This window comes from Thalassophryne amazonica, chromosome 11 (assembly GCF_902500255.1).
Source record: "Thalassophryne amazonica chromosome 11, fThaAma1.1, whole genome shotgun sequence".
Taxonomy (NCBI): domain Eukaryota; kingdom Metazoa; phylum Chordata; class Actinopteri; order Batrachoidiformes; family Batrachoididae; genus Thalassophryne; species Thalassophryne amazonica.
This window is the reverse complement of record NC_047113.1, coordinates 77,442,779-77,465,486: the sequence shown is the minus strand read 5'-3', so window position 1 is coordinate 77,465,486 and position 22,708 is coordinate 77,442,779. Positions and strand designations below refer to the sequence as shown.

At 45.7% G+C, this 22,708-nt stretch overlaps 1 protein-coding gene across 1 annotated transcript in view; it reads left to right on the top strand.

The window, feature by feature from the left end:
* mgat4b (alpha-1,3-mannosyl-glycoprotein 4-beta-N-acetylglucosaminyltransferase B) overlaps window positions 1–22,708 on the top strand; it is a 112,855-nt gene that overhangs the window by 66,922 nt on the left and 23,225 nt on the right. The window contains exons 10-12 of the mRNA XM_034182234.1: window positions 2,744–2,851; window positions 10,617–10,810; window positions 19,477–19,555. Coding sequence (XP_034038125.1) covers window positions 2,744–2,851; window positions 10,617–10,810; window positions 19,477–19,555 — 381 coding nt within the window. The remainder of the gene's footprint in view (window positions 1–2,743; window positions 2,852–10,616; window positions 10,811–19,476; window positions 19,556–22,708) is intronic.

Below are 22,708 nucleotides of genomic sequence, written 5' to 3'. Positions count from 1 at the left end.
GTTAATTTTTGTAAAATCAATATAAACAGAAAGGTGAATATATCAATGATACACAGATGACAGAATCAAACAAAGGCTTATTTCCATTGTGGTCCATGTGAGGCTAAAACTTAACACTGAGGAGCTTGATTAAATATGTAAAGATTGCAAAGACATTATAATCTCATCAATTAATGTAACTAGCAATAAGTGTGTAGTTTATATATACACAATTTACACTGGGATATCAATAAAATAAAATAAGTACAAATTGAACAGAGAACAATAAGATCGTGATCCTCTTCCCTTAGCTGACTGAATAAACTTATCTTTGTCTTTTAAAACTTGCCTTGTTGCTAATCGACTGCAAGATCTATATTTTATATAAGATATATTAGCTGAATAGTTCCCGACGTGTGGGATACGGGGGTTATATCTTGATCTTTCAACCTAACTTGTTGGGAAAGTGTAGGAACACGGACCCACAACAGGGGGCGCAAATGAACGGACAATGGAGTAAGTCAAATAACAACGCTTTACTGTTGTGAATGTGCACAACGAATACAACCAATCACAGAAATGGACAACAGTCAATTTACAAAAGTGTCGTGTGGGCAGGCTCGAAGATAGGAGACGCCTCTCCAAGGTAAGACCGGTACCACACGGCTTCCTCCGCCACAGGACCCCGGGTATACTGGAGCCGCCAAGTCCCGAACTCCCAGGTGGCCACTGCCTCCGCGTGTCGGACCTGGTACTGCTGGCGAGGAACAAAAACACAATTAAAGGTGGGCGCGTTTGCACCCAGTAATCCACACGGCAGGAAAGCTACCTCCACCTCTCGTTGGAAAAAAAGGTCTGTTATCACTCACAAAAGTCACAAAAGGTTACTGTCAAGCAGTCAGCTGAGAATATTACCTTCCAGGTAGAACGATATCTCGGCAATGAGGTGGAGATGCCGTCCTGCTGATATACCCCACTGATGATTGCCGTCAGCTGTCTCAGGTGATGGGTGACAGCTGTCACCGAGGCTGCTCCCGTGAGGCGGCGGCGCCCTCTGGTGCCTGGAGCCCGCACTCCAGGCAGGGCGCCCTCTGGTGGTGGGCCAGCAGTACCTCCTCTTCAGCGGCCCACACAACATAACTGGTTCTTTGCAAACCTTCGCAGCAATAACAGCGCGGCACCGACGAAGCATTTTCATTCTGAGAGCAGCGTGACTCTGTGAGCGATAATCAGGGCAGCTACAAAATGTAAAGCTCTGTAAAATATTCAGAATAATTGATCAAAACCTTTAACCTTATTTTGTGATGTTTGATACCGTCGATTCCCATCAGAATATTGGAGTTTATAATTCTTGTAAACAAAATGCGGGCTGCACAGCAAAAGACCGGAAGTGAAAAACGCCATGTCCGCCTCTCGCACATGGTGCGGCACAACCTCAGCCCCCGAGAGCAGGAGTTGGCATTCTATCTCTCTACTTCTATGATGTATACTTTATCATGTTAGTCTCAGTTTGGTTCTGTTTATCGCTTTGCTTTGTTTACTATTTAGTCACTATTTTACTATTTGTTTTGCATTCATTCATTATATACAACCCCAATTCCAAGTTGGGACTTAGTTGAGCTTATTGAGTGTTGTCCCAGCTTTTTTGAAATGTGTTGCAGGCATGTGTTGCAGGCATCCATTTCAAATATTTGAAAAACAAAAAGGTTTCTAAGTTTGAACATTAGATATCTTGTCTGTGTGGTGTATTCAATTGAATTATAGGTTAAAGAGGATGTGCAAATCATTGTATTCTGTTTTTATTTATATTTTACACAACGTTCCAACTTCATTGTAATTGGGGTTGTAGACCAGTTTCCCATGTTCAAGCCAAAACAAAACAGGACGCTAGCAGAACAGTTCCTGGATCAGACAGTGCGTCAACCGGATCACCCTGACAAGATAATGCGTCCGGTTTGCCGTTTTTGGATCCCGGCTGATATGAGAGCACAAAGTTGAAACAGCTGAAAAAGCCCACCTAGCCTGACAAGCACTGAGATGCTTGGCAGGTCACAGGTACTCTAGATTTTTGTGATCTGTACAAACAAAAACAACATTTGTGCCCCCTCCAACCAATGGCTCCACTCCTCCAAGGCCACTTTTACCACCAACAGTTCATGGTCCCCAATGCTGTAGTTTCGCTCTGCTGCGGTCAGCTTTTTTGACAGATAGGCGCACGGATGCAGCCTATTGTCAGAGGGGTTACGCTGTGAGAGGACCACACCTACACCAACATCAGAAGCATCAACCTTAACCGTGAACTGCCGAGCGTGGTCAGGGAGGAGCAGCACGGGGGCCGCAGTAAAGCCGCAGTGAAGCTGCAGTAAAGCACTGTCTAAAAATTCAAGGAATTCAAAGATTTTTCTTAGAATAACGTCACTCGGAGCTACTTTTAGCCTGATGCTGCTTCGTGGATACGGGCCCAGGATCCTAGTCTGGTTCCAGGACCATCAGAAAACTCTGATTTTTCATCCAGCTTCTCAAGTGCTGCAATCAGGGTATCCACAGATTCCACAAAGATTGCACGTCACTAAAGTTTTCCTCCTCTGTGTGTTTGTGAACGCATGAACTCATTGTATTGATGAGAGTTGAACATTTGCACGTGAACATGAATGAAGTGATGAATTTTGTTCTTGGAGAATCTTTGTGTACAACAGTTCTTAGTTATGGTGACGCGCATGAGGTCATGAAGGTGTTGTCTTGTAAACATCTGTGTTTCCACCAGAAACACTGCAACAGACAGAAGGCCAACCTGAGAATCCGATTCAAACCGTCTCTCTTTCAGCATGTCGGTACTCATTCCTCTCTGGCTGGAAAGATTCAGAAACTGAAGGTATCATCTGCAGGCTGCTTTTCACTCAAAGAATTCTGGGTAATCACACAGCACAGATGCCTTTTGACACCATGACCTACAGTCACCTGGACTTCTACCATTCAGAATGACTCCAGTAAAAGTACAATTATTCATTTTCTGCTGTTTATCTGGGTCCAGGTCACTGTGACAGTCAACCAAGCAGCTCATTCCACACTTACCTATCATTGGCCAAGTCTGGTAACTCTTCTTGCGGTATCCCAAGGCATTCCCAAGCCAGCTGGGAAATATATTCCCTCCAGTGTGTCCTGTGTCTTCCTAGGGCCTCCTCCCAGTTGGACTTGCCTGGAAGACCTCCAGATGGAGATCACCAGAGCACATCATCACCAGGGGCCTCATGTACAAAGGCTGCGTACACACAAAAACCTGGCGTACGTCTGTCTCCACGCCAATGTTCAGATGTATCAAAAGTGAAATGACTGTGGAAATGTGCGGTGCGTCACGCCAAAATTCTGACTGGTGTACGCACTTTTCTACAGCTACTCTTCCTTTGCTGACATGTAAAGGTGATGCTGGGAACCGTTAATAGAATGAAAACATGAAGTCATCAGAGTGATGTGCACATCAGAGACACACTGATGAACATTTAACACACCTATGTGTTTGCAGTTATATGGGTGGATATAAAAACATGCTCAAAGTGATGCTTAAAATGGCACTAACAGTGGCTGTGTTAGTGTTGTTAGAGGACCTTGTAAATGCTGCAATCTGAGGTGAGCGTGTATTCAAGGAATGCAAGGATTTACTTGCAAATTATAATAATTGGCTCCTAAACCAATTTCGTTTGCCAAGGTCACTTCAGAACTTCAGCCGGCCCAGAGCACAATACAGCGAGGAGCCAGGGGTTGTCTGTGCCCACACAGGTGCTGACCATGCTGGGCTTCCTGGCAACATTGGCATTCCAGTGTGAGCTGGCCGATCGGTCAGGAGTGTGCCAGTCAACCTTGAGCTGAGCCACCAGCTCTGTGGAACACAATCATCTGAATGTCATCCAGGTACATCACAATCCAACATTAAAGATCAGTTTGAAGTGACAGCCAGTTTCCGGAATGTAATCGGAGCTATTGACTGCACACATATTGCTGTAAAGGTGCCGTCACATGATGAATTTGTTTTTGTTAATAGGAAACATTTTCATTCCATCAGTGTTCAAATCTTATGTGAGGCGCGCAAATGCATCGAACTGACATGGTGGCTCGGTGGCCTGGTTCAACGTATGACTCATTCATGCTGACTAACAGTGTGGTTGGAGCAGCCCAGTGTCACGCCTGTTTTTCATGCGCCCATCACGATAAGTCACATTTTCGTGACATTTTTTTTTTTTACTTTACTATTTCTAACCCTAACCCCTTCTCCTAACCATAACTCCCCCAGAACCCCCCCGTCCCCCGGGGTCACCCCGCATTTCGTGACCGCATCTGTCTGACGTGTGCGACGACGATATAGTTCATTCACGTTAATTGTTCCAAATGAAACAAGCGTGGGCACATATGGGCATGCGCACATTCAAATATGTTTCCGTATTTGTCAGTAAATGCGTGTGTAAAGTTGTGACTGTCGCACAATGTCATCCGGAGTGCCTAATTTCAGTGTGTGTGGTGAGGTTTGATCCTTGACACATGAAAGACCGGGTAGATCCGCAGTGAAGCTGGGAGTTGGAGCTTCACTGCGGCAGGACTGAGGATTTTGAGGGTTTTGTATGGCCCAATATACCTGTCCTTGAGTTTCGGGGAGTCCACCTGGAGGGGGATGTCCTTCGTGGATAGCCACACCTCCTGCCCGGGCTGGTAAGCAGGGGCCGGGGATCGCCGGCGGTCTGCATGGGTCTTCGCCCTCGTCCGGGCCTTCAACAAGGCAGAACGGGCGGAGCGCCACACCCGACGGCACTTCCGCAGGTGGGCCTGGACCGAGGGCACACCGACCTCTCCCTCCACCACGGGAAACAATGGGGGCTGATACCCCAAACACACCTCAAATGGGGAGAGGCCGGTGGCAGAGGACACCTGGCTGTTATGCGCATACTCGATCCAGGCCAGATGTTCACTCCAGGCCGTCGGGTGTGCGGACGTCACACAGCGCAGGGCTTGCTTCAATTCCTGATTGGCCCGTTCTGCCTGTCCATTGGTCTGCGGGTGATACCCGGACGAGAGGCTCACAGTGGCCCCCAGTTCCCGGCAGAAGCTCCTCCAGACGTGTGAGGAGAACTGGGGACCATGATCAGAGACGATGTCGGTAGGTATCCCATGCAGACGGACGACGTGGTGGACCAGGAGGTCTGCAGTCTCCTGGGCCGTGGGGAGCTTCGGGAGGGCCACGAAGTGGGCCGCCTTGGAGAACCGGTCCACTATCGTGAAGATGGGCGTCATGCCCTGGGACGGCGGGAGGTCCGTGACAAAATCCAGACCAATGTGGGACCAGGGGCGATGAGGCACAGGAAGTGGCTGAAGAAGTCCCTGTGCCTTCTGATGGTCTGACTTGCCCCTGGCACAGGTGGTGCAGGCCTGGCTATATTCCCGGACGTCGGCCTCCAGGGACGCCCACCAGAAGCGCTGCCGGACCACTGCCACGGTCCTTCGCACCCCCGGATGACAGGAGAGCTTAGAACCATGACAGAAATCCAAGACAGCAGCTCTTGCCTCTGGTGGGACGTAGAGTCTGTTCTTCGGCCCTGTTACGGGGTCCGGGCTCCGTGCCAGGGCCTCCCGGATGGTCTTCTCCACGTCCCAGGTGAGGGTGGCCACGATAGTGGACTCCGGAATGATGGGCTCCGGTGGATCCGACAGCTCAGTCTTGACTTCGTCTTCATGCACCCGAGACAATGCATCTGATCTCTGGTTCTTGGTCCCAGGGCGGAAGTCAAAACGCCCAAAGAACAGTGACTAGCGGGCTTGCCTGGGGTTCAGCCGCTTGGCGGTCCTGATATACTCCAGGTTCCGATGGTCAGTAAAAACCGTGAAAGGCACAGACGCTCCCTCCAACAGGTGTCTCCACTCCTCAAGAGCCTCTTTCACCGCAAGGAGTTCTCGATTGCCGACGTCATAGTTCCGTTCAGCTGGGGTCAATCTGCGAGAAAAGTAGGCACACGGGTGAAGAACCTTATCAGTCTCTCCACTCTGGGATAGCACGGCTCCTATCCCTGAGTCAGAGGCGTCCACTTCAACCACAAACTGGCGGCTAGGGTCGGGCTGCACCAGAAGTGGTGCAGACGAGAACCGGCGTTTTAACTCCTTGAACGCGGCATCGCACCGATCTGACCAGGTGAAGGGGACTTTTGGAGAGGTCAGGGCTGTCAGGGGGCTAACTACCTGACTGTAGCCCTTAATGAACCTCCTGTAGAAATTTGCAAAGCCGAGGAACTGTTGCAGCTTCCTACGGCTTGTCGGTTGGGGCCAATCTCTCACCGCCGCAACCTTGGCCGGATCAGGGGCGACGGAGTTGGAGGAGATGATGAACCCCAGGAAGGACAAAGAGGTTCGGTGAAACTCACACTTCTCGCCCTTCACAAACAGCCAGTTCTCCAACAACCGCTGCAGGACCTGACGTACATGCTGGACATGAGTCTCAGGGTCCGGGGAAAAGATAAGTATGTCATCCAGATATACGAAGACGAATCGGTGCAGGAAGTCCCGCAAGACGTCGTTTACCAATGCTTGGAACGTCGCGGGGGCGTTAGTGAGGCCGAACGGCATGACCAGGTACTCAAAATGACCTAATGGGGTGTTGAATGCCGTCTTCCATTCGTCTCCCTTCCGGATCCGAACCAGGTGGTACGCATTCCTAAGGTCCAGTTTGGTGAAAATTTGGGCTCCATGCAGGGGCGTGAACACTGAATCCAACAGGGGTAAAGGGTATCAATTACGAACCATTATGTCGTTCAGCCCCCTGTAATCAATGCATGGACGGAGTCCGCCATCTTTCTTGCCCACAAAAAAGAAACCTGCACCCATCAGGGAGGTGGAAGTCCGGATCAACCCGGCAGCTAATGAGTCCCGGATGTAGGTCTCCATTGATTCACGTTCAGGACGTGAGAGATTGTACAGCCTGCTGGACGGGAACTCAACGCCCGGGACCAAATCAATGGCACAATCGTACGGACGGTGCGGGGGAAGGGTGAGCGCCAGATCCTTGCTGAAGACGTCAGCAAGATCGTGGTACTCAACAGGCACCACTGTCAGATTGGGAGGGACTTTAACCTCCTCATTAGCATTTACACCGGGAGGAACCGAGGATCCTAAACAATTCCGGTGGCAGGTTTCGCTCCACTGAGCCACAACCCCAGACGGCCAATCAATCCGGGGATTGTGTTATTCATCCATGGGAAGCCCAAAATCACGCTGGAGGTAGAAGGAGTTACAAAAAACTCAATCTCCTCCCGGTGATTCCCAGACACTACCAGGGTTACAGGTAGTGTCTTGTGTGTGATAAAAGGGAGAAGAGTGCCATCTAGTGCTCGCACCCTCACTGGCGAAGAAAGCGCCACCAGAGGGAGCCCTACCTCCCTTGCCCATCTGCTATCCAGCAGATTCCCTTCTGACCCCGTGTGTTGTGAAAGTGTAGGTACACGGACCCACAACAGGGGGCGCTAATGAACGGACAATGGAGGAAGTCAAATCACAAAGCTTTACTGTTGTGAACACGCACAACAAACACAACAGATTACAATTATAGCGGTAAGCCGGATTCCAATGGTGTCGTGTGGGCAGGCTTGACGATAGGAGACGTCTGTCCGAGTCGAACCGGAACCACCCGATTTCCTCTGCCACCGAACCCCGGGAATACTGGAGCCGCCAAGTCCCGAACTCCCAGGTGGCCACTGCCTCCGCTCGTCGGATCCGGTACTGCTGGCAAGGAACAGAAACAGTCAGGTGTGGGTGCGGCCGCACCCAGCAACACACGGGGTGGAAACACCACCTCCACCTCTACTCAAAATAGTACTGTAGGATTGGAATGTGAGTACTTATCCTACTTCGTCCAATGCGGTCTTCAGCTGACCTAAGCACAAGCAACACAGTATTAATTCTCAGAATAATACGACTGGCTGAGTTCGTTACCTCCTTAGTAGAGCGATATCTCGGCAATGAGGTGGAGATGCCGTCCTGCTGATATACCTCCCTGGTGATTGATATCAGCTGTCTCAGGTGATGGGTGACATCTGTCACCCTGGCTGCTCCTGTGAGGCGGCAGCGCCCTCCGATGTCTGGAGCCCGCACTCCAGACAGGGCGCCCTCTGGTGGTGGTGGGCCAGCAGTATCTCCTCTTCAGCGGCCCACACAACACCGTGTCCACCAGTGCTGGGGCTTGAAGGGTTAAATCCCCGCTCAGGATTGTAACTGGGAGTCGTGTTGAAAGATGTGTATGACCCACGTGAATGTTTTGACCCCCCCTCAGCCCAGTCTCTAAGGGCGGGCGTTTGTGTTTTGACCGTTTGAGGCAGTCTCTCTGCTGATGCTCACTCGAGCCGCAGACAAAGCACTCCCCGCGGACCAGCCTCCTCTGTCTGAATGTGGCCCTGCTCGTGTCCCTAGCATCGTCAGCAGGGGGAGCTGTAGCCACACGGAGCGCTGTGGCTGTGGAGCGTGGGAAAGATGGCTCCCTTTCGGATCCGGGAGGAAGAGGGACGGCTTGTGCCTGACCACGCCCTTCGCCTCGCTCCCGTCGGCGTTCTTCTAACCGATTGTCCAATCGTATACCCAAATCGATAAGCTCAGCCAAATCCCGCGGTTCCTCCTTAGCCACCAGGTGCTCCTTCAGGACCGACGACAGTCCGTTTATGAAGGCGGCGTGGAGCGCAGTCATATTCCAGCCAGATTTCGCAGCCGTGATGCGGAAGTCGACTGCATATTCGGCTGCCCCCTGGCGCCCCTGTCTCATTGACAGCAGCACGGTAGACGCGGTTTCGCCTCTGTTAGGGTGATCAAAAACAGTTCTGAGCTCCCTCACAAACCCAGTATAAGAGGCAAGGAGCCGTGAACTGTGTTCCCAAAGCGCTGTAGCCCAAGCGCGTGCCTCACCTCGAAGCAAATTAATCACGTAAACCACCTTGCTGGCGTCAGACGCGTACATCACGGGACGCTGTGCAAAGTCGAGCGAACACTGCATAAGAAAGTCCGCGCACGTCTCCACACAACCTCCGTACGGCTCTGGGGGGCTTATGTATGCTTCAGGGGATGTGGGGGGGTCGTTGAATGACCAGTGGAATGTCTGTATTCGGCACCGGGTCAGCAGGAGGAGGAGCTGCAACAGCGCCCTGAGCGCGCGCTTCCACCTGCGCGGTGAGAGCCTCCATCCTGCGATTAAGGATGATGTTTTGCTCGGTCATCAGGTCCATCCGAGTGGTAAAGGCGGTCAGGATGTGCTGCAACTCACCAATCACGCCTCCAGCCGACGCCTGTGCACCCTGCTCTTCCATTGGCTGTCCAACAGATGGTTGACGCCCCTCGGGATCCATGACGTTGGCCGAGATATCCTGTTGGGGAAAGTGTAGTGACACGGACCCACAACAGGGGGCGCAAATGAACGGTCAATAGATGAGCCAAAAGGTAACAATTTAATGTTGTGAATGTGCACAACGATTATACAGACAATCACAGAATCTGATAGCAGTCAATACACCAAGGTGACGTGTGGGCAGGCTCGAGGATAGAAGACGTCTGTCCTGAGAAGAGCCGGGACCACGCGATTTCCACCGCCACAGAACCTGGTGAATACTGGAGCCGCCAAGTCCCGAATTCCCAGGTGATCACCGTCCCCGACTGTCAGATCTGGTACTGCTGGCGAGGAGCACAAACAGTGAGATGTGGGTGTGTGCACACCCAATAACAAAAACAGTCAGAAGGTGGAAAGTCACCTCCACCTCTAATCACACACTCATGCAGCTCCTGTTAAACCACTTATCTGGTTTGGGTGTGAAGCGAAGCCGTCGCTGTTCACACCAAACGCCAATCCAGCAGATAAGGCACACCACAGGAAAACGGCTGCAAAAGAGTTCAGACTATGACACAGTTTTAGATACAGCAGAGAATTACCTTCACAGGTAGATGATATCTCGGCAACGAGGTGGAGATGACGTCCGGTCTTTATGGAGTGAGATGATGTAGTGTAGATGGGTGACAGTTATCAAGAGATAATGAGTGACAGCTGTCAACCCCGGCTGTGTCCGTGGCGGCAGCGCCCTCTCGTGCCTGAAGCCCGCACTTCAGGCAGGGCGCCCTCTGGTGGTGGGCCAGCAGTACCTCCTCTTCTGGCGGCCCACGCAACACTGCCTCCAGAAAGGGCAAAAAGGGTGCAGATTTTGTTTGTAACCACCAACTCCACCAGGTGATTTCTTTGATGAACTCATCCCGTCTGCTGTTAACCAGTGAAATCCCTTGGCGGACTTGGTGGTTACAAAGAAACCTGCACCCTCTTTGCCCTTTCTGGAGTCAGGTTGACACTTACCAGGGAGGTTGACTCTTATTTCCATGGCTTGTATCCACGACTTTATTCTTTCAGTCATTCAGTCAAAGTTCATGACCACAGGTGAGGATCAGAGCATAGACTGACTGGTAAATTGAGAGTCTTGCCTTCTGGGTCAGATCCATCTTCACCACACTGGTCAGGTACAGTGTTCATAAAATATCAGACACCACCACAAATGTTTAAAAGTACAATTACTACTACAAAAAAAGACTCCTGTAAAAGTACAGTTACTTCTAAAGTACATCTGAAGGGTTCGACTGTTTTGCAGGACAAGGATTTTGGAAAACAAAACTTACACAAAGGACACGTCAACCCGCCGGCTGAGGTGACCACCAGCTTGAAGACCTACCAGCGCTTCATGCTCGAGAAGGCCTACCTGGGTGATGACTTTTTCTGGGCCTTCACTCCTGTGGCGGGTGATTTCATACGGATACGGTTCTTCACGCCTGTCCGCATAGAGAGGTGAGTCATTAGTCAATTTAATTTATTTTATTTGTATAGCACCACATCACAACAAAGCTGCCTCAAGGCAGTTCACCATGAGTAAGGTCTAACCTTACCAACCCTTAGTATACGTAGGTGCTCCCAGTGTTGTGTGTGTTCGTTTGTCAGTCCTGTTTGTGCTTTTATATTTATGGGTTTGTATTTAGTACTCTGTCTGTCTGTTCTTGGTCTGCCTCCCCCTTGTGCCTGTCTTTGCTTTTGCGTGTGTTTATTTCCGTTTTGGTCCTTGCCCTCTGACTCCCCCTGGTGACTGTTCCTCATGTTGTCTGTGTCTAAGTCCCTGTGAGCTTTCATGTCTTTATGACTGTCTGTGTCCATTTCTGTCTTGGGTTATTTTGTCACTGTTCTGCAATTTAGTTTCCTGTGTTATTGTGTGTCATCCCTGGGTTTATTCTTCCTGTTTTATTTTGACAGTCTGACTGTGCTTGTATGTTTGAGATCACTTCTTCAATTGAATTAAATTTCTTTCATTTACTTAGTGCCAAATCACAACAAAGCTGCCTCAAGGTGCTTCACACAAGTAAGGTCTAACCTTACCAACTTCCAGAGCAAGAACACAAGCGACAATGAAAGGAAGGACTACTTTGTGAATAAGAAGTCTGCGGGTCATAGAGCTTTCTCTTATCGTGCCCCTGTTCTGTGGAATGATCTCCCTGTGTCAATAAAACAGTCAGATTCTGTAGAGACTTTCAAGTCCAGACTTAAGACGCACTTTTTTTCCCTTTCATATGGCTAGCATACTGGCATAGTATAGTTTTACGCTTTTTACTCTTTTAATTCATTTTATTAGGAAACAGAGCGTGCCGCAGACTCAACTTTACCTAAATTCTGGGTCCTTTAGTGAAGCATAGGGCTAGTGGCTGGCGATCACCTTAATATTTCCTGTTTTTCTTGTTGTTTAATGCTGGCAAATTATACTGTATTTCTTGTCTTTCTGATGCCTGATTCTGTTTTTTTTTTCTCTCTGTTTAAGGTGCAGCTCCATCCAGAGATGGGTGTGGTATTTGTGCTGAGACCCTCCTGTCCTGTGCACCAACTGCATTTCCTGTATATTTGTTTTGTGAATTGTTCTGTAATTTGTGTCAGTAGCATGGCCCAAGCAGAGGGTCACCCCTTTGAGTCTGGTCTACTTGAGGTTTCTTCCTCAGAGAGAGTGTTTCCTTACCACTGCTGCTTTGGGAGTTAGTAAGGTTAGACCTTACTTGTGTGAAGCGCTTTGAGGCAACTCTGTTGTGATTTGGTGCTATATAAATGAAAATAAATTGAAATTGAATTGAACTGAAAAAAACAATCAGGCATCAGAAAGGTAACAAATAAAGTATAATTTGTCAGCATTAAGCAACAAGAAAAACAGAAGAAATACTAAGGTGATCACCGGCCACAAGCCCTAAGCTTCACTAAAAGACCCAGACTTTAGATAAAGTTGAGGCTGCAGCCCGCTCTATTTAGTAATAAAATGAATTTAAAAGAGTAAAAAGGATAGTAACATACTGTGGACTTGAAAGTCTCTACAGAGTCTGACTGTTTTATTGATGCAGGGAGATCATTACACAGAACAGGGGCACAATAAGAGAAAGCTCTATGACCTGCAGACTTTTTATTCACCCTAGGAGCACAAAGTAGTCCTGCATCCTGAGAACACAGAGCCCGGGCCTGTATGTAGGGTTTAATTAGGTCAGCTAGGTAGGGAGGTGCCAGTCCGTGAACAATTTTATAGGTAGCAGAACCTTAAAATTTGATCTCACAGGGACAGGAAGCCAGTGAAGAGATGCCAAAATGAGTGTAATGTAATCAAACTTTCTGCTTCCTGTAAAGTCTGGCAGCAGCATTTTGAACCAATTGGAGACCCTTAATGCTGGACTGCGGTAAACCAGAAAATAAAACATTGCAGTAGTCCAATCTAGAAGAGACAAACGCATGAATCAGGGTCTCAGTATCAGCCATAGACAGGATGGGATGAACCTTTGCTATATTTCACAGGTGGAAGAAAGCAGTCCTCCTAATATCTCTAATGTGGAGGCCAAAGGACAACGTAGGCTCAAAAATGACCCCATGGTTCCTCAAAAATACCCGAAAATAAGACAGACTAGGTGAAGAACAACACCTGATAGTAAAACACAAAAGATCATATAAACAATGGAACAACAAATACCAAAAGATAAACTAAAACAACACAGACTGACTGAATAAAACAAGAACTAAACCATGACCAAAGTAAGAAAAGTAACAAAGAAAACAAAGTGACAAATCAAAACAGAACAGAGAATAACCATATGATGGAAATAAAATAACTAATGAATCATAACAAAAAGAACAAAGTGACAAGAAAAACATGACAGAATAAAGCATGATGAAAATAAATAATAAATCAAAGCTGAAAAGAACAACAGAAAGGAGGGGGTAAAGGGCTCCACGCCCTGTTCAGGTCGAAACCATGACAGATTGTGTTCCACACAGCTGGCATGGCTCAGCTCAACGTTGCCTGGGACACTCCTGACCGATCGGTCAGCTCCAGCTGGAATGCCCCTGTTGCCAGGAAGCCCAGCATTGGCAGCACCCATGTGGGCAGACACAACCCCTGGCTCCACGCCGTATTGCTCCTCTGTTTTGATGGACGGTACAACCACAACCTGTGAGGAGTTTCTTCAGTTTTTTATTGATAAGGTTTCATCAGTCAGACAGAACACTGATCAGAGCTGTAATGTTGAGTTGTCTGCTCCTCATGCACATTCTGCTGTGCTCGAACAGTTTGAGCCCATTTCTTTTGCATCTCTCGCTGATGTTGTAAAACATAAAATCTACAAGTTGTCCTTCAGATGTTGTTCCAGCTAAGGTGCTGAAGGAGGTTTTTAATACTGTTGGGGTGGGTCTCCTAACTTTTATCAATGCTTGTCTTAGATCAGGGTCTGTTCCAGCTGCTTTTAAACATGCTGTGGTTCGACCTCTTCTTAAAAAACCTCACCTGGACTCATCAGTTTTATCCAATTTTAGACCTGTGTCTCATCTGCCATTTCTATCTAAGGTTTTAGAAAAGGTTGTCTTTTTACAGTTACAATCATTTTTAGAAGACAATCTCATCCTTGAAAAATTCCAATCTGGGTTTAGATCGCGACACAGCACTGAGTCAGCACTTTTAAAAGGTCATAATGACATCACTTTGTCGGTGGATGCAGGGAATCCTGCTGTGCTGGTTCTGTTGGACCTCACAGCAGCCTTTGATACTGTGGATCACACAGTACTTGTTTCCTGGTTGGAACATTTTATTGGCATTCATGGTACTGCACTTAAATGGTTTAGATCATATTTGGCTGAAAGGAGCTTTTCTATCATGATTGGGGACCTTTCCTCATCAACTGCTCCTCTGTGCTGTGGAGTGCCGCAGGGATCTGTCCTTGGGCTGATTCTATTTTCTTTGTACATTCTGCCATTGGGGTCAATTATAACCCAGCACAACCTGTCCTTTCATTGTTATGCAGATGATCTGCAAATCTATCTGCCTGTGAGGACTAATGGGAGTGATGCTTTGTCATCATTATTTAATTGTATTCGTGATGTAAAGCAGTGGCTGTCCCAAAACTTCCTTTACCTGAATGATGGTAAAACAGATCATGGTGTTTGAGCGCACTGGCATACCAAATGTGGTAACACCAAATTTTGGTGCTTTGGCTAACTATGTAAAACCAGCTATCAAGAATTTGGGAGTGATATTTGACAGCTGTTTGAGGTTCGATCAACAGATAAATTCTGTTGTCAAAGCTAGTTTTTTCCAACTTTGCCTTTTGGCTAAAATAAAGCACTTTCTCAGTAGACGTGATCTTGAGACAGCCATTCATGCTTTCATCAGCTCCAGACTTGATTATTGTAATGCACTTTATTCGGGCATTAATCAGTCGTCTCTTGCACGTCTCCAGTTGGTGCAGAATGCTGCTGCTCGTCTTTTAACGCTTTTAGACGTGAGCATGTTACACCCATCCTGTACTCACTCCACTGGCTTCCAGTTCGTTTTAGAATTGATTTTAAAATTTTAATGTTTGTTTTTAAAGCTATTTATGGCCTTGCACCTCCCTACTTGTCTGAAATTTTAACTTTGCGCACCTACAGTAGGACATTAAGGGCATCTGGCCAGCTTTACTTAGATGTTCCAAGGTCAAGATATAAAAGCTGGGGTGATCATGCTTTCGCGGTAGCTGGCCCGAGACTGTGGAATGAGCTACCTCTTGAGTTACGTACTATTCCTGACCTAGCACTTTTTAAATCTAAGTTAAAGACTTATTTATTTAAACTGGCTTTTAACACTTAGTGGGGAGGTGACATGTTCTGTTATTTTTATGTTCTTTTTTATGTGTTGTTTTAAAATTTTATTTTATATGTGTTTTATTTTTGTAAATGTTAAGCACTTTGGACACCAGTCGGTGCTGTAAAGCGCTTTATAAATAAATGTTGATTGATTGATTGCACTCTGGGCCACCACAGTTCTGCGTACTGCTCAGTAATAGTGGCCTTGGTAATCGAAATAAGCTTATGAGCCAATTATCATAATTTGCAAGTAAATCCTCGTGTTCCCTGAATACACTCTCACGTCGGTTTGCACCATTTACAAGGTCCTCTAACAACACTAACGCAGCCACTGTTAGTGACATTTTACGCATCACTTTGCGTGTGCTTTTATATTCACCCATATAACTGCAAACACGTGGGTGTGTTAATTGTTCATCAGTGTGTCTCTGATGTGCCCAAAATTTCCTTTATATTTATATTGTCAATTGTGTGTGTAGCATGGCCTAAGCAGAGGGTTACCCTTTTTGTGTCTGGTCTGCTTGACATTTCCTCCTGAAATCATCAGAGGGAGTTTTTTTCTTACCACTGTCGGCTTCACCTCATTGAATGGTATGTTCCAGCTTTCAACTCATGAAAGATTCGTACCACTGAACTTATAAACATTTATTGAAAGAATGTAAAAACATTCATTATTTGTTTTATATAATGGCTAAAATAGATCCTTGTCAATTGATATTTTATTAATTTCTAAACAACAGAAAAGGGATTTACATTTTGGTGTTCCACTGCTGCTGAAGTCCAAATTATAGTGTGTAGTCTAGTGATGCTGTGCACTGACTTTTATAAAAAAAGAAAAAACTTTGTGTAGTTCCTCAGTCCAGCCAAAAATCACATCAGCGTTTCATGTGAACAGCTCTTCATGCATCCAGACAGCTTACAGCGGAGTGGATTGTGTGTGTGTGTTACAAAAATTAGCAGTGTCAGTTAGCTCAATCAAATCATTGTGTCGTTGTCCCGCGCGCTCACATGCAACCGTGTCAGTCAACTGTGTACGTCCTCAGTGCAGCAAAAAAAAAAAAAAAAAAAATCACATAGGAAATGAGTCCATTCTTTGTTCCTGCTAACAGCCTCCAGACAGCACAGTGGATTTGTGTGTGTTTGTGTGTGTGTGTGTGTGTGTGTCTTACAAGAATTAGCAGGCGTCAGCACAATCAAATTATGTCTCAGGAGAATCGCTGTCCCTCGCGTGCGTGCACACATGCAACCTTGGCGGCGCTTGTGCGTGTGTGTACTACCAAAAAAAGACTGTACGTCCTCAGTGCAGCGAAAAAAAAAAACATCAGAAATTAGTCCAGCTTTTCATTCCAACTTCCTCCCAACAGCCTCCAGACAGCACAGTGGATTTGTTTTCTGTGTGCGTCTGCTCACGGGCATGTGTGAGCGCGTGCACAAGGCCGTGTGCGCGTACAGGGGCGTAGCACCAAATTCTGGGTCCTAGGTACTAGCCATATTGAAGACCCCCCCACACACACACACACACACACACACAGTTATGTTCTTTTTCATTAACGCAAACACCAAATTTCTAATTTGTAGTCAAACCAGGTCTAAATCATGTATACCTTAGATCACACCTGGGAGTCAGAACCCTTTTTAAAGTTGGGGGCGCAATATTGAGTTGAGGGGTCTGGGGGACCATATTGCACCATTTTTTACAAAAATGGTGCAATTTGGTGCGTACCCGTCTGGTAAAATGCACAGGAATGCACCAAAATTGGTCCCCCAGGCACCCCAACTCAATATAGCTATCTTTCAAGCTCACCTCTCTTTTCAAAGAATTTGGTTAGCAACTGCTTTCCCTCATTTAGTTTTCTTTCCCTGTCCTTTTTTCCCCTTCTTTTTTGAAATCTGAACTTTGATTTTTTTTTAGGAAAGACATATTTTATTTCAGCCTAAACACTAGGGCTGCAACTAACGATTATTTTAGTAATCAATTCATCGGTCGATTATTTTTTTCGATTAATTGTTTTGTTTTTTGTTTTTTTTTACTTATATGTGAGTTTTGCCATTATTTCTTTAAGTGAGTTATTATTAAAAGGCCATTATCATGCAACATCAACGTTTGAGCTTGTAACAAAGTTATGTTATATTCTCGTCAAAAACATACCTGTTTTGTTTTATTTTGCACATATACATCACCAACACACCACAAAGAGATATCTATCAGGTTTCATCTGATTATGAGCATTTTTAGGTGCCTACAGCAACTATCTCAACCACTGACAACATATTACAGCAAGAGTCCATGAAACTATTTTAAAGGCCTGACTAAAGTGTAATATGTGATCTTTAATAACATATTTTCATGAAAAAAGACACAAACGTGCAGATAACTGCATTTTATTTTTTTCTTGTGTAAAAACAGCTTAGATGTGGTTTGACCAAAACAAATGGTCATTAAACTTAAATAAAACAGGGGTAAAGTGGAGGTTTAAGAGTCACTAGGTGTTCACAGGAAAGTTATTTATTTCTATATTTATTTATTTATGTTCATTGTTAGTTGGATTTATCTTTTCTGTTGTGTTTAATCAGGTTCTTTTGTTTCTTTCTCTAAAATTGTATTGTAGCATTACTGGTTATTATTATTACTATTATTGTTGTTGCTATTGTTAGAATAGAATGGAATGCTTTTTATTGTCATTATACACAAGGTACAACAGAATTAAAAGATAAAATTACTAATGTATAAATAAAAAATAAATTAAAAATATTACAATTTGTAATACATTTGACTCTTTTACGACAACAAACGGTGAGCCATGAATTATACAGAAAACAAATGTGCTGACAGCTGCAACAGCTTAATGCTAATTTTAACATTGAAAACGCCATAGACATGCTAACGCGTTAGCATTGGTCCCATTTTCAAGTTATAAAATACATCTATCAACTGTTTCAGAACACCCTAAAAGGTCAGATTAACAAAAAAAGGTAAATATTACTCACAGACATATGCTCTTTAGGGTTTAGTGGGGAAAAATTAGGATAAAGCGAATGTCATGCTTCTGTCCTATTTGGGTTCCTGTTTTCGTTCTTCTTCGTTCTCTGGTACTTTTGCACCGCGGACTGTCTTCCTCTTGCCGAACCCCTGCCTGTAATAAAGACCACCCTTTTTACTCATATGCTGTTTGAGAGTCTGCATTTGTGTCCAGCCTCTGTCTGTGCCTCGCCTCCGCTCAGCCCTGACAGCGAAATAAAACAATGGATCAACAAAGCAACAGATCGAAGCACTGCTTTGATCTGTGAATCACTGCTTCGATTGGTTCAAGGTTCAAAGCAAAGCCGCGCTGCAGAAACGGTTGATTTATATGGAAAAAACGAAACATTTGCGGTAAAACAAAGTTATTTAACAACTAATCGATGACTAAATTAGTTGACAACTATTTTAATAATCTGTTAAATCGATTAGTTGTTTCAGCACTACTAAACACCTCCTCTTTCTGTCAGATCCCGTGTGGGACGTATGTGTGTGTGGGGGGGCAGAGTGCCGCTTGTGTGCCTGGACTAAACCATTGTACAACTGTGCAGGGGTGGGAAGGGCCCTCAGAGATCTTTCAATATTATTGTTAGAGCAGAATTATGTTTTACAACATTTATACAATCATTCAAATTATATTCTTTTACAACATGAATTGTATGGATATTAATAACATGCAACACAAAAATGTATTTAATGCCAGTTCTTTGTGGGCTCCCCATGCTCTGGGCCCTGGGTACATAGTACCGTTTACCCCCCCAGTCCGATGCCCCTGCAAATGGAACCAAATTTGCACTCTAAATGGAACCAAGCTGCACTCTAAATGCAATGCAACACAAATGGGATGAATTAATCCATGTCATGTGACATACAAAGCACCAATCAGTTGACAAGGATCCACTCAGCCATTATATAAATTGAAATATTGAATTGCGCATATCACTCTGATGACTTCTTGTTTTCACACTATTAACGGTTCTCCGCATCATCTTTACGTGTCGGCAGAGAAACAGTAACTGTAGAAACGTGCGTACGCCAGCCAGGATTTTGGCGTGACGTACCGCACATTTCCATGGTCATTTCACTTTTTTCACACATCTGAACATTGGCATGGAGATGGACGCACGCCACATTTCTATGCGCCTGCAGCCTTTGGACATGAGGTCCCTGTTCATCATGGACGGGCTCCCAGACACAGATTGGTTTTCCAAGAAATGAGTAAAGATTGATAACGTTAGGACGGGGCTCACCCTTGGGCTTCATAAGCAAGCTGACAAACACTCTTCTTTATTGATCTTCTTCCTCTCAGGTACTTTTTCCGCAGTGGGAACATCGAGCATCCAGGAGACAGACTCTTCAACACGTCGGTGGAGGTTTTGCCGTTTGATGTGAGTCTTGAGCTCTTTCATGGTAAACAGTCAAATGGGTCAGTGATCAGTTATTCAGAGCCATCAGCATGATTGCATGTTGCCTGTTTGCTGATAATTCTTAGTAACTCATAAAACTGGAGCTAAAATAACTCCACCTCTTCAGTGTAGTTCAGTGTTTTTGGTGTGCTCTGGGATTTTGCTCTTCATGCCAAAGACTGCCGACCTCATGGCCCTGTCACACCTTGACGATTTAGCCAGCATATGCCGACGGTATTAAAAAACGCTGGTATAACTCTTATGGGTACGTTTTTTATAAGTTAAGAGCATGTTGAAGCACGTTGAAACATGCTGAAGCTCACTGATGTACATCTGAATATGCTGAGCTCCTTGAAAAATTTAGGGCATTGCTGAAAATTTTCATCGAGTGCCAGCGTATGACTCACACATCTGCCACATGAGTTGTAGATAAGTTATGTGATTGTTGGCGCACATTTCTTTTTTGTCAAATATGTTTATTAAACTTTTTCATATAAGAGACAAAACAACACTTATATAAGGGTTTTCACAAAAATAAAAAGTTGCACTGCATCATTTCACTTTTTAGAGCTGAAAAAAGAATAAAAGGAGTGGTGGAATTCAAACTAAAAATTTAAGATGTGGCATTATATTGTGAGAAATAATCAATAAAAGTTTTCCAAATTTTGTCAAAACTGTCAATTTTATTCTGTAAATTATACCGAATCTTCTCCATATGCAAAATATTAATGATTTCAGTTAGCCACATCTTAAACAGAGGAACTGTATCTGTTTTCCATAGTGTTAAAATAACCTTTGTTGCAGTTATCATCCCGTAAGTGACAGTATGCCGTTCAGAGGAGCTCATGCATAAAAGAGAAGGGGAGTTTCCAAATAGAGCAATTTTTGGGTCTGGACTTAATGAACATTTATAAATTGTTGAGTACCAATTAAAAATATCATACCAGAATGTTTTAAGTTTGGGACAAGTCCAGAATAAGTGGGTCAGTGTGCCTTCTGCAAATTTACAACGGTCACACATAGGTGACGTAGTAGGAAAAATTTTGTGCAATTTTGTTTTTGAATAATGAAGTCTGTGCAGTACTTTAAACTGAATTAATTGATGTCTAGCGTTTACTGAGCAGGATTGAACCTTAGCAAGACACTCCTCCCAGACTTCATTCTCCATCTGCAAGCTGAGCTCCTCTTCCCATGCATTCTTTATAGAAATGGTATTGTAATCCAGCTGCTCAGTAAATAAATTTACAAAACCAGTAACCAGTTTCCTTGAGTCTGGAGGACTCAGGAGGGAATTATAAACTGGATTTTCCTCTGGGAGCGACTCAAATGATGGAATATTTTGCCGAACAAAGTTCCTGATTTGCAAATACCGGAAAAAGGAGAAGGTGGGAGAGAATATTTGTCTTTTAACTGATTGTAAGATGCAAAGTGTTATGTGCAGACGCGAGTTGAGGAGCGGACCAGCGTCTGACTGAACCCAGCGCTAAAATAACCAGAGAGCTGTTCCAAAAACAAAACAAATTTATTTCCCTTCTGTGCAATAATTTGTGTACAACATAAATGTGCGGTTGTCTGGTGAGGTGAAGGACGGCACGCTCTCCAGCGCCCAAATGGATCGAAGCCCGACGCTTCTGGACCCAGACTCACCGCCGAACACCCCCCAGGTGGATACGACAAACTGACTCTGTGAAGGATGGAAAAGGTGAGGTAAGTCAACAGCTACAACAAATATCCTTCAGAGGCACACACTATCAGCAACACATTCAGGTCTGAATTTAAGCTTTATGTAAATGAGCAGCTTCTCACAACAGGTGGAGGATCATCATTCCGTACGCCACAGCAGTGAGAAGCAAGCTGCACAATTCTCATCAATGTTCAAATATACTGCGTAACAAAATACCAAATTACTGTTAACACTTATTCAGACAGTCATCACCTCTGATGTGTGCTGACAGCATGTGTCCCTCACCCGTCCTCCTTCACAGGCACGATGTGTCAAACCCAGGTGTGGTCCTCAGCGTCTCACAAACGAACGTCACAAGGTCGAGTTCCCGGCAATTCTGCTCGAATCACTCATGGCTTAAATGCAGAATGCCATCTCATTATCTGCTTCAGCTGAAAGTCTTTAAGTTTGCACTTGAGCATCATCCACAGGTGCTGCAAGTAATTAGGCCTGCACGTGCACATCCTCCACAAGTGCAGCCAATAATGCTGATGAGGGTGAAGGACTCTTTTGCCAGCACCTTCTCCACAGACACAAAACAGTTTGCATACCACCTGGAGAGCAAAGAAAAGAAAACAACACCAAAATGTCCAGCCAAACCCCCCAACACACAACACAAAGTGTTTTTTCAATATACAAATCTTTGATAGTTGCGATTCCCTTTTGTTTCCACAAATTAAATACTGTATCTAGCGAAGACGGTGGAAAGGCATGGTCATGAGAAATTGGAGCATGAACAGAAGTCATTGGTAATGCACAAACTTTCTTAATTTGAAAAAATATCCATCCATCCATCCATTTTCTTCCGCTTTATCCAGAGTCGGGTCACGGGGGCAGCAGCTCAAGCAAAGCCGCCCAGACCTCCCGATCCACACACACCTCCCCCAGCTCCTCAGGGGGAACCCCAAGGCGTTCCCAAGCCAGCAGAGAGATGTAGTCCCTCCAGCGTGTCCTGGGTCTTCCCCGGGGCCTCCTCCGAATGGGACGTGCTTGGAACACCTCTCCAGCGAGGCGTCCAGGGGGCATCCGGAAAAGATGCCCGAGCCACCTCAACTGACTCCTTTCGATGTGAAGGAGCAGCGGCTCGACTCCGAGCTCCTCCCGAGTGACCGAGCTCCTCACCCTATCTCTAAGGGAGCGCCCAGCCACCCTGTGGAGGAAACTCATCTCGGCCGCTTGTACTCGGATCTCGTTCTTTCGGTCATGAGCCAAATCTCATGAACATAGGTGAGGATCGGAACATAGATCGATCGGTAAATCGAGAGCTTTGCCCCCCTACTCAGCTCTCTCTTCACCATGACGGTCCGATACAGCGACCGCATCACTGCAGATGCTGCACCGATCCGTGTCCGGATCTCACGCTCCATCCGTCCCTCACTCGTGAACAAGACCCCGAGATACTTCAACTCCTC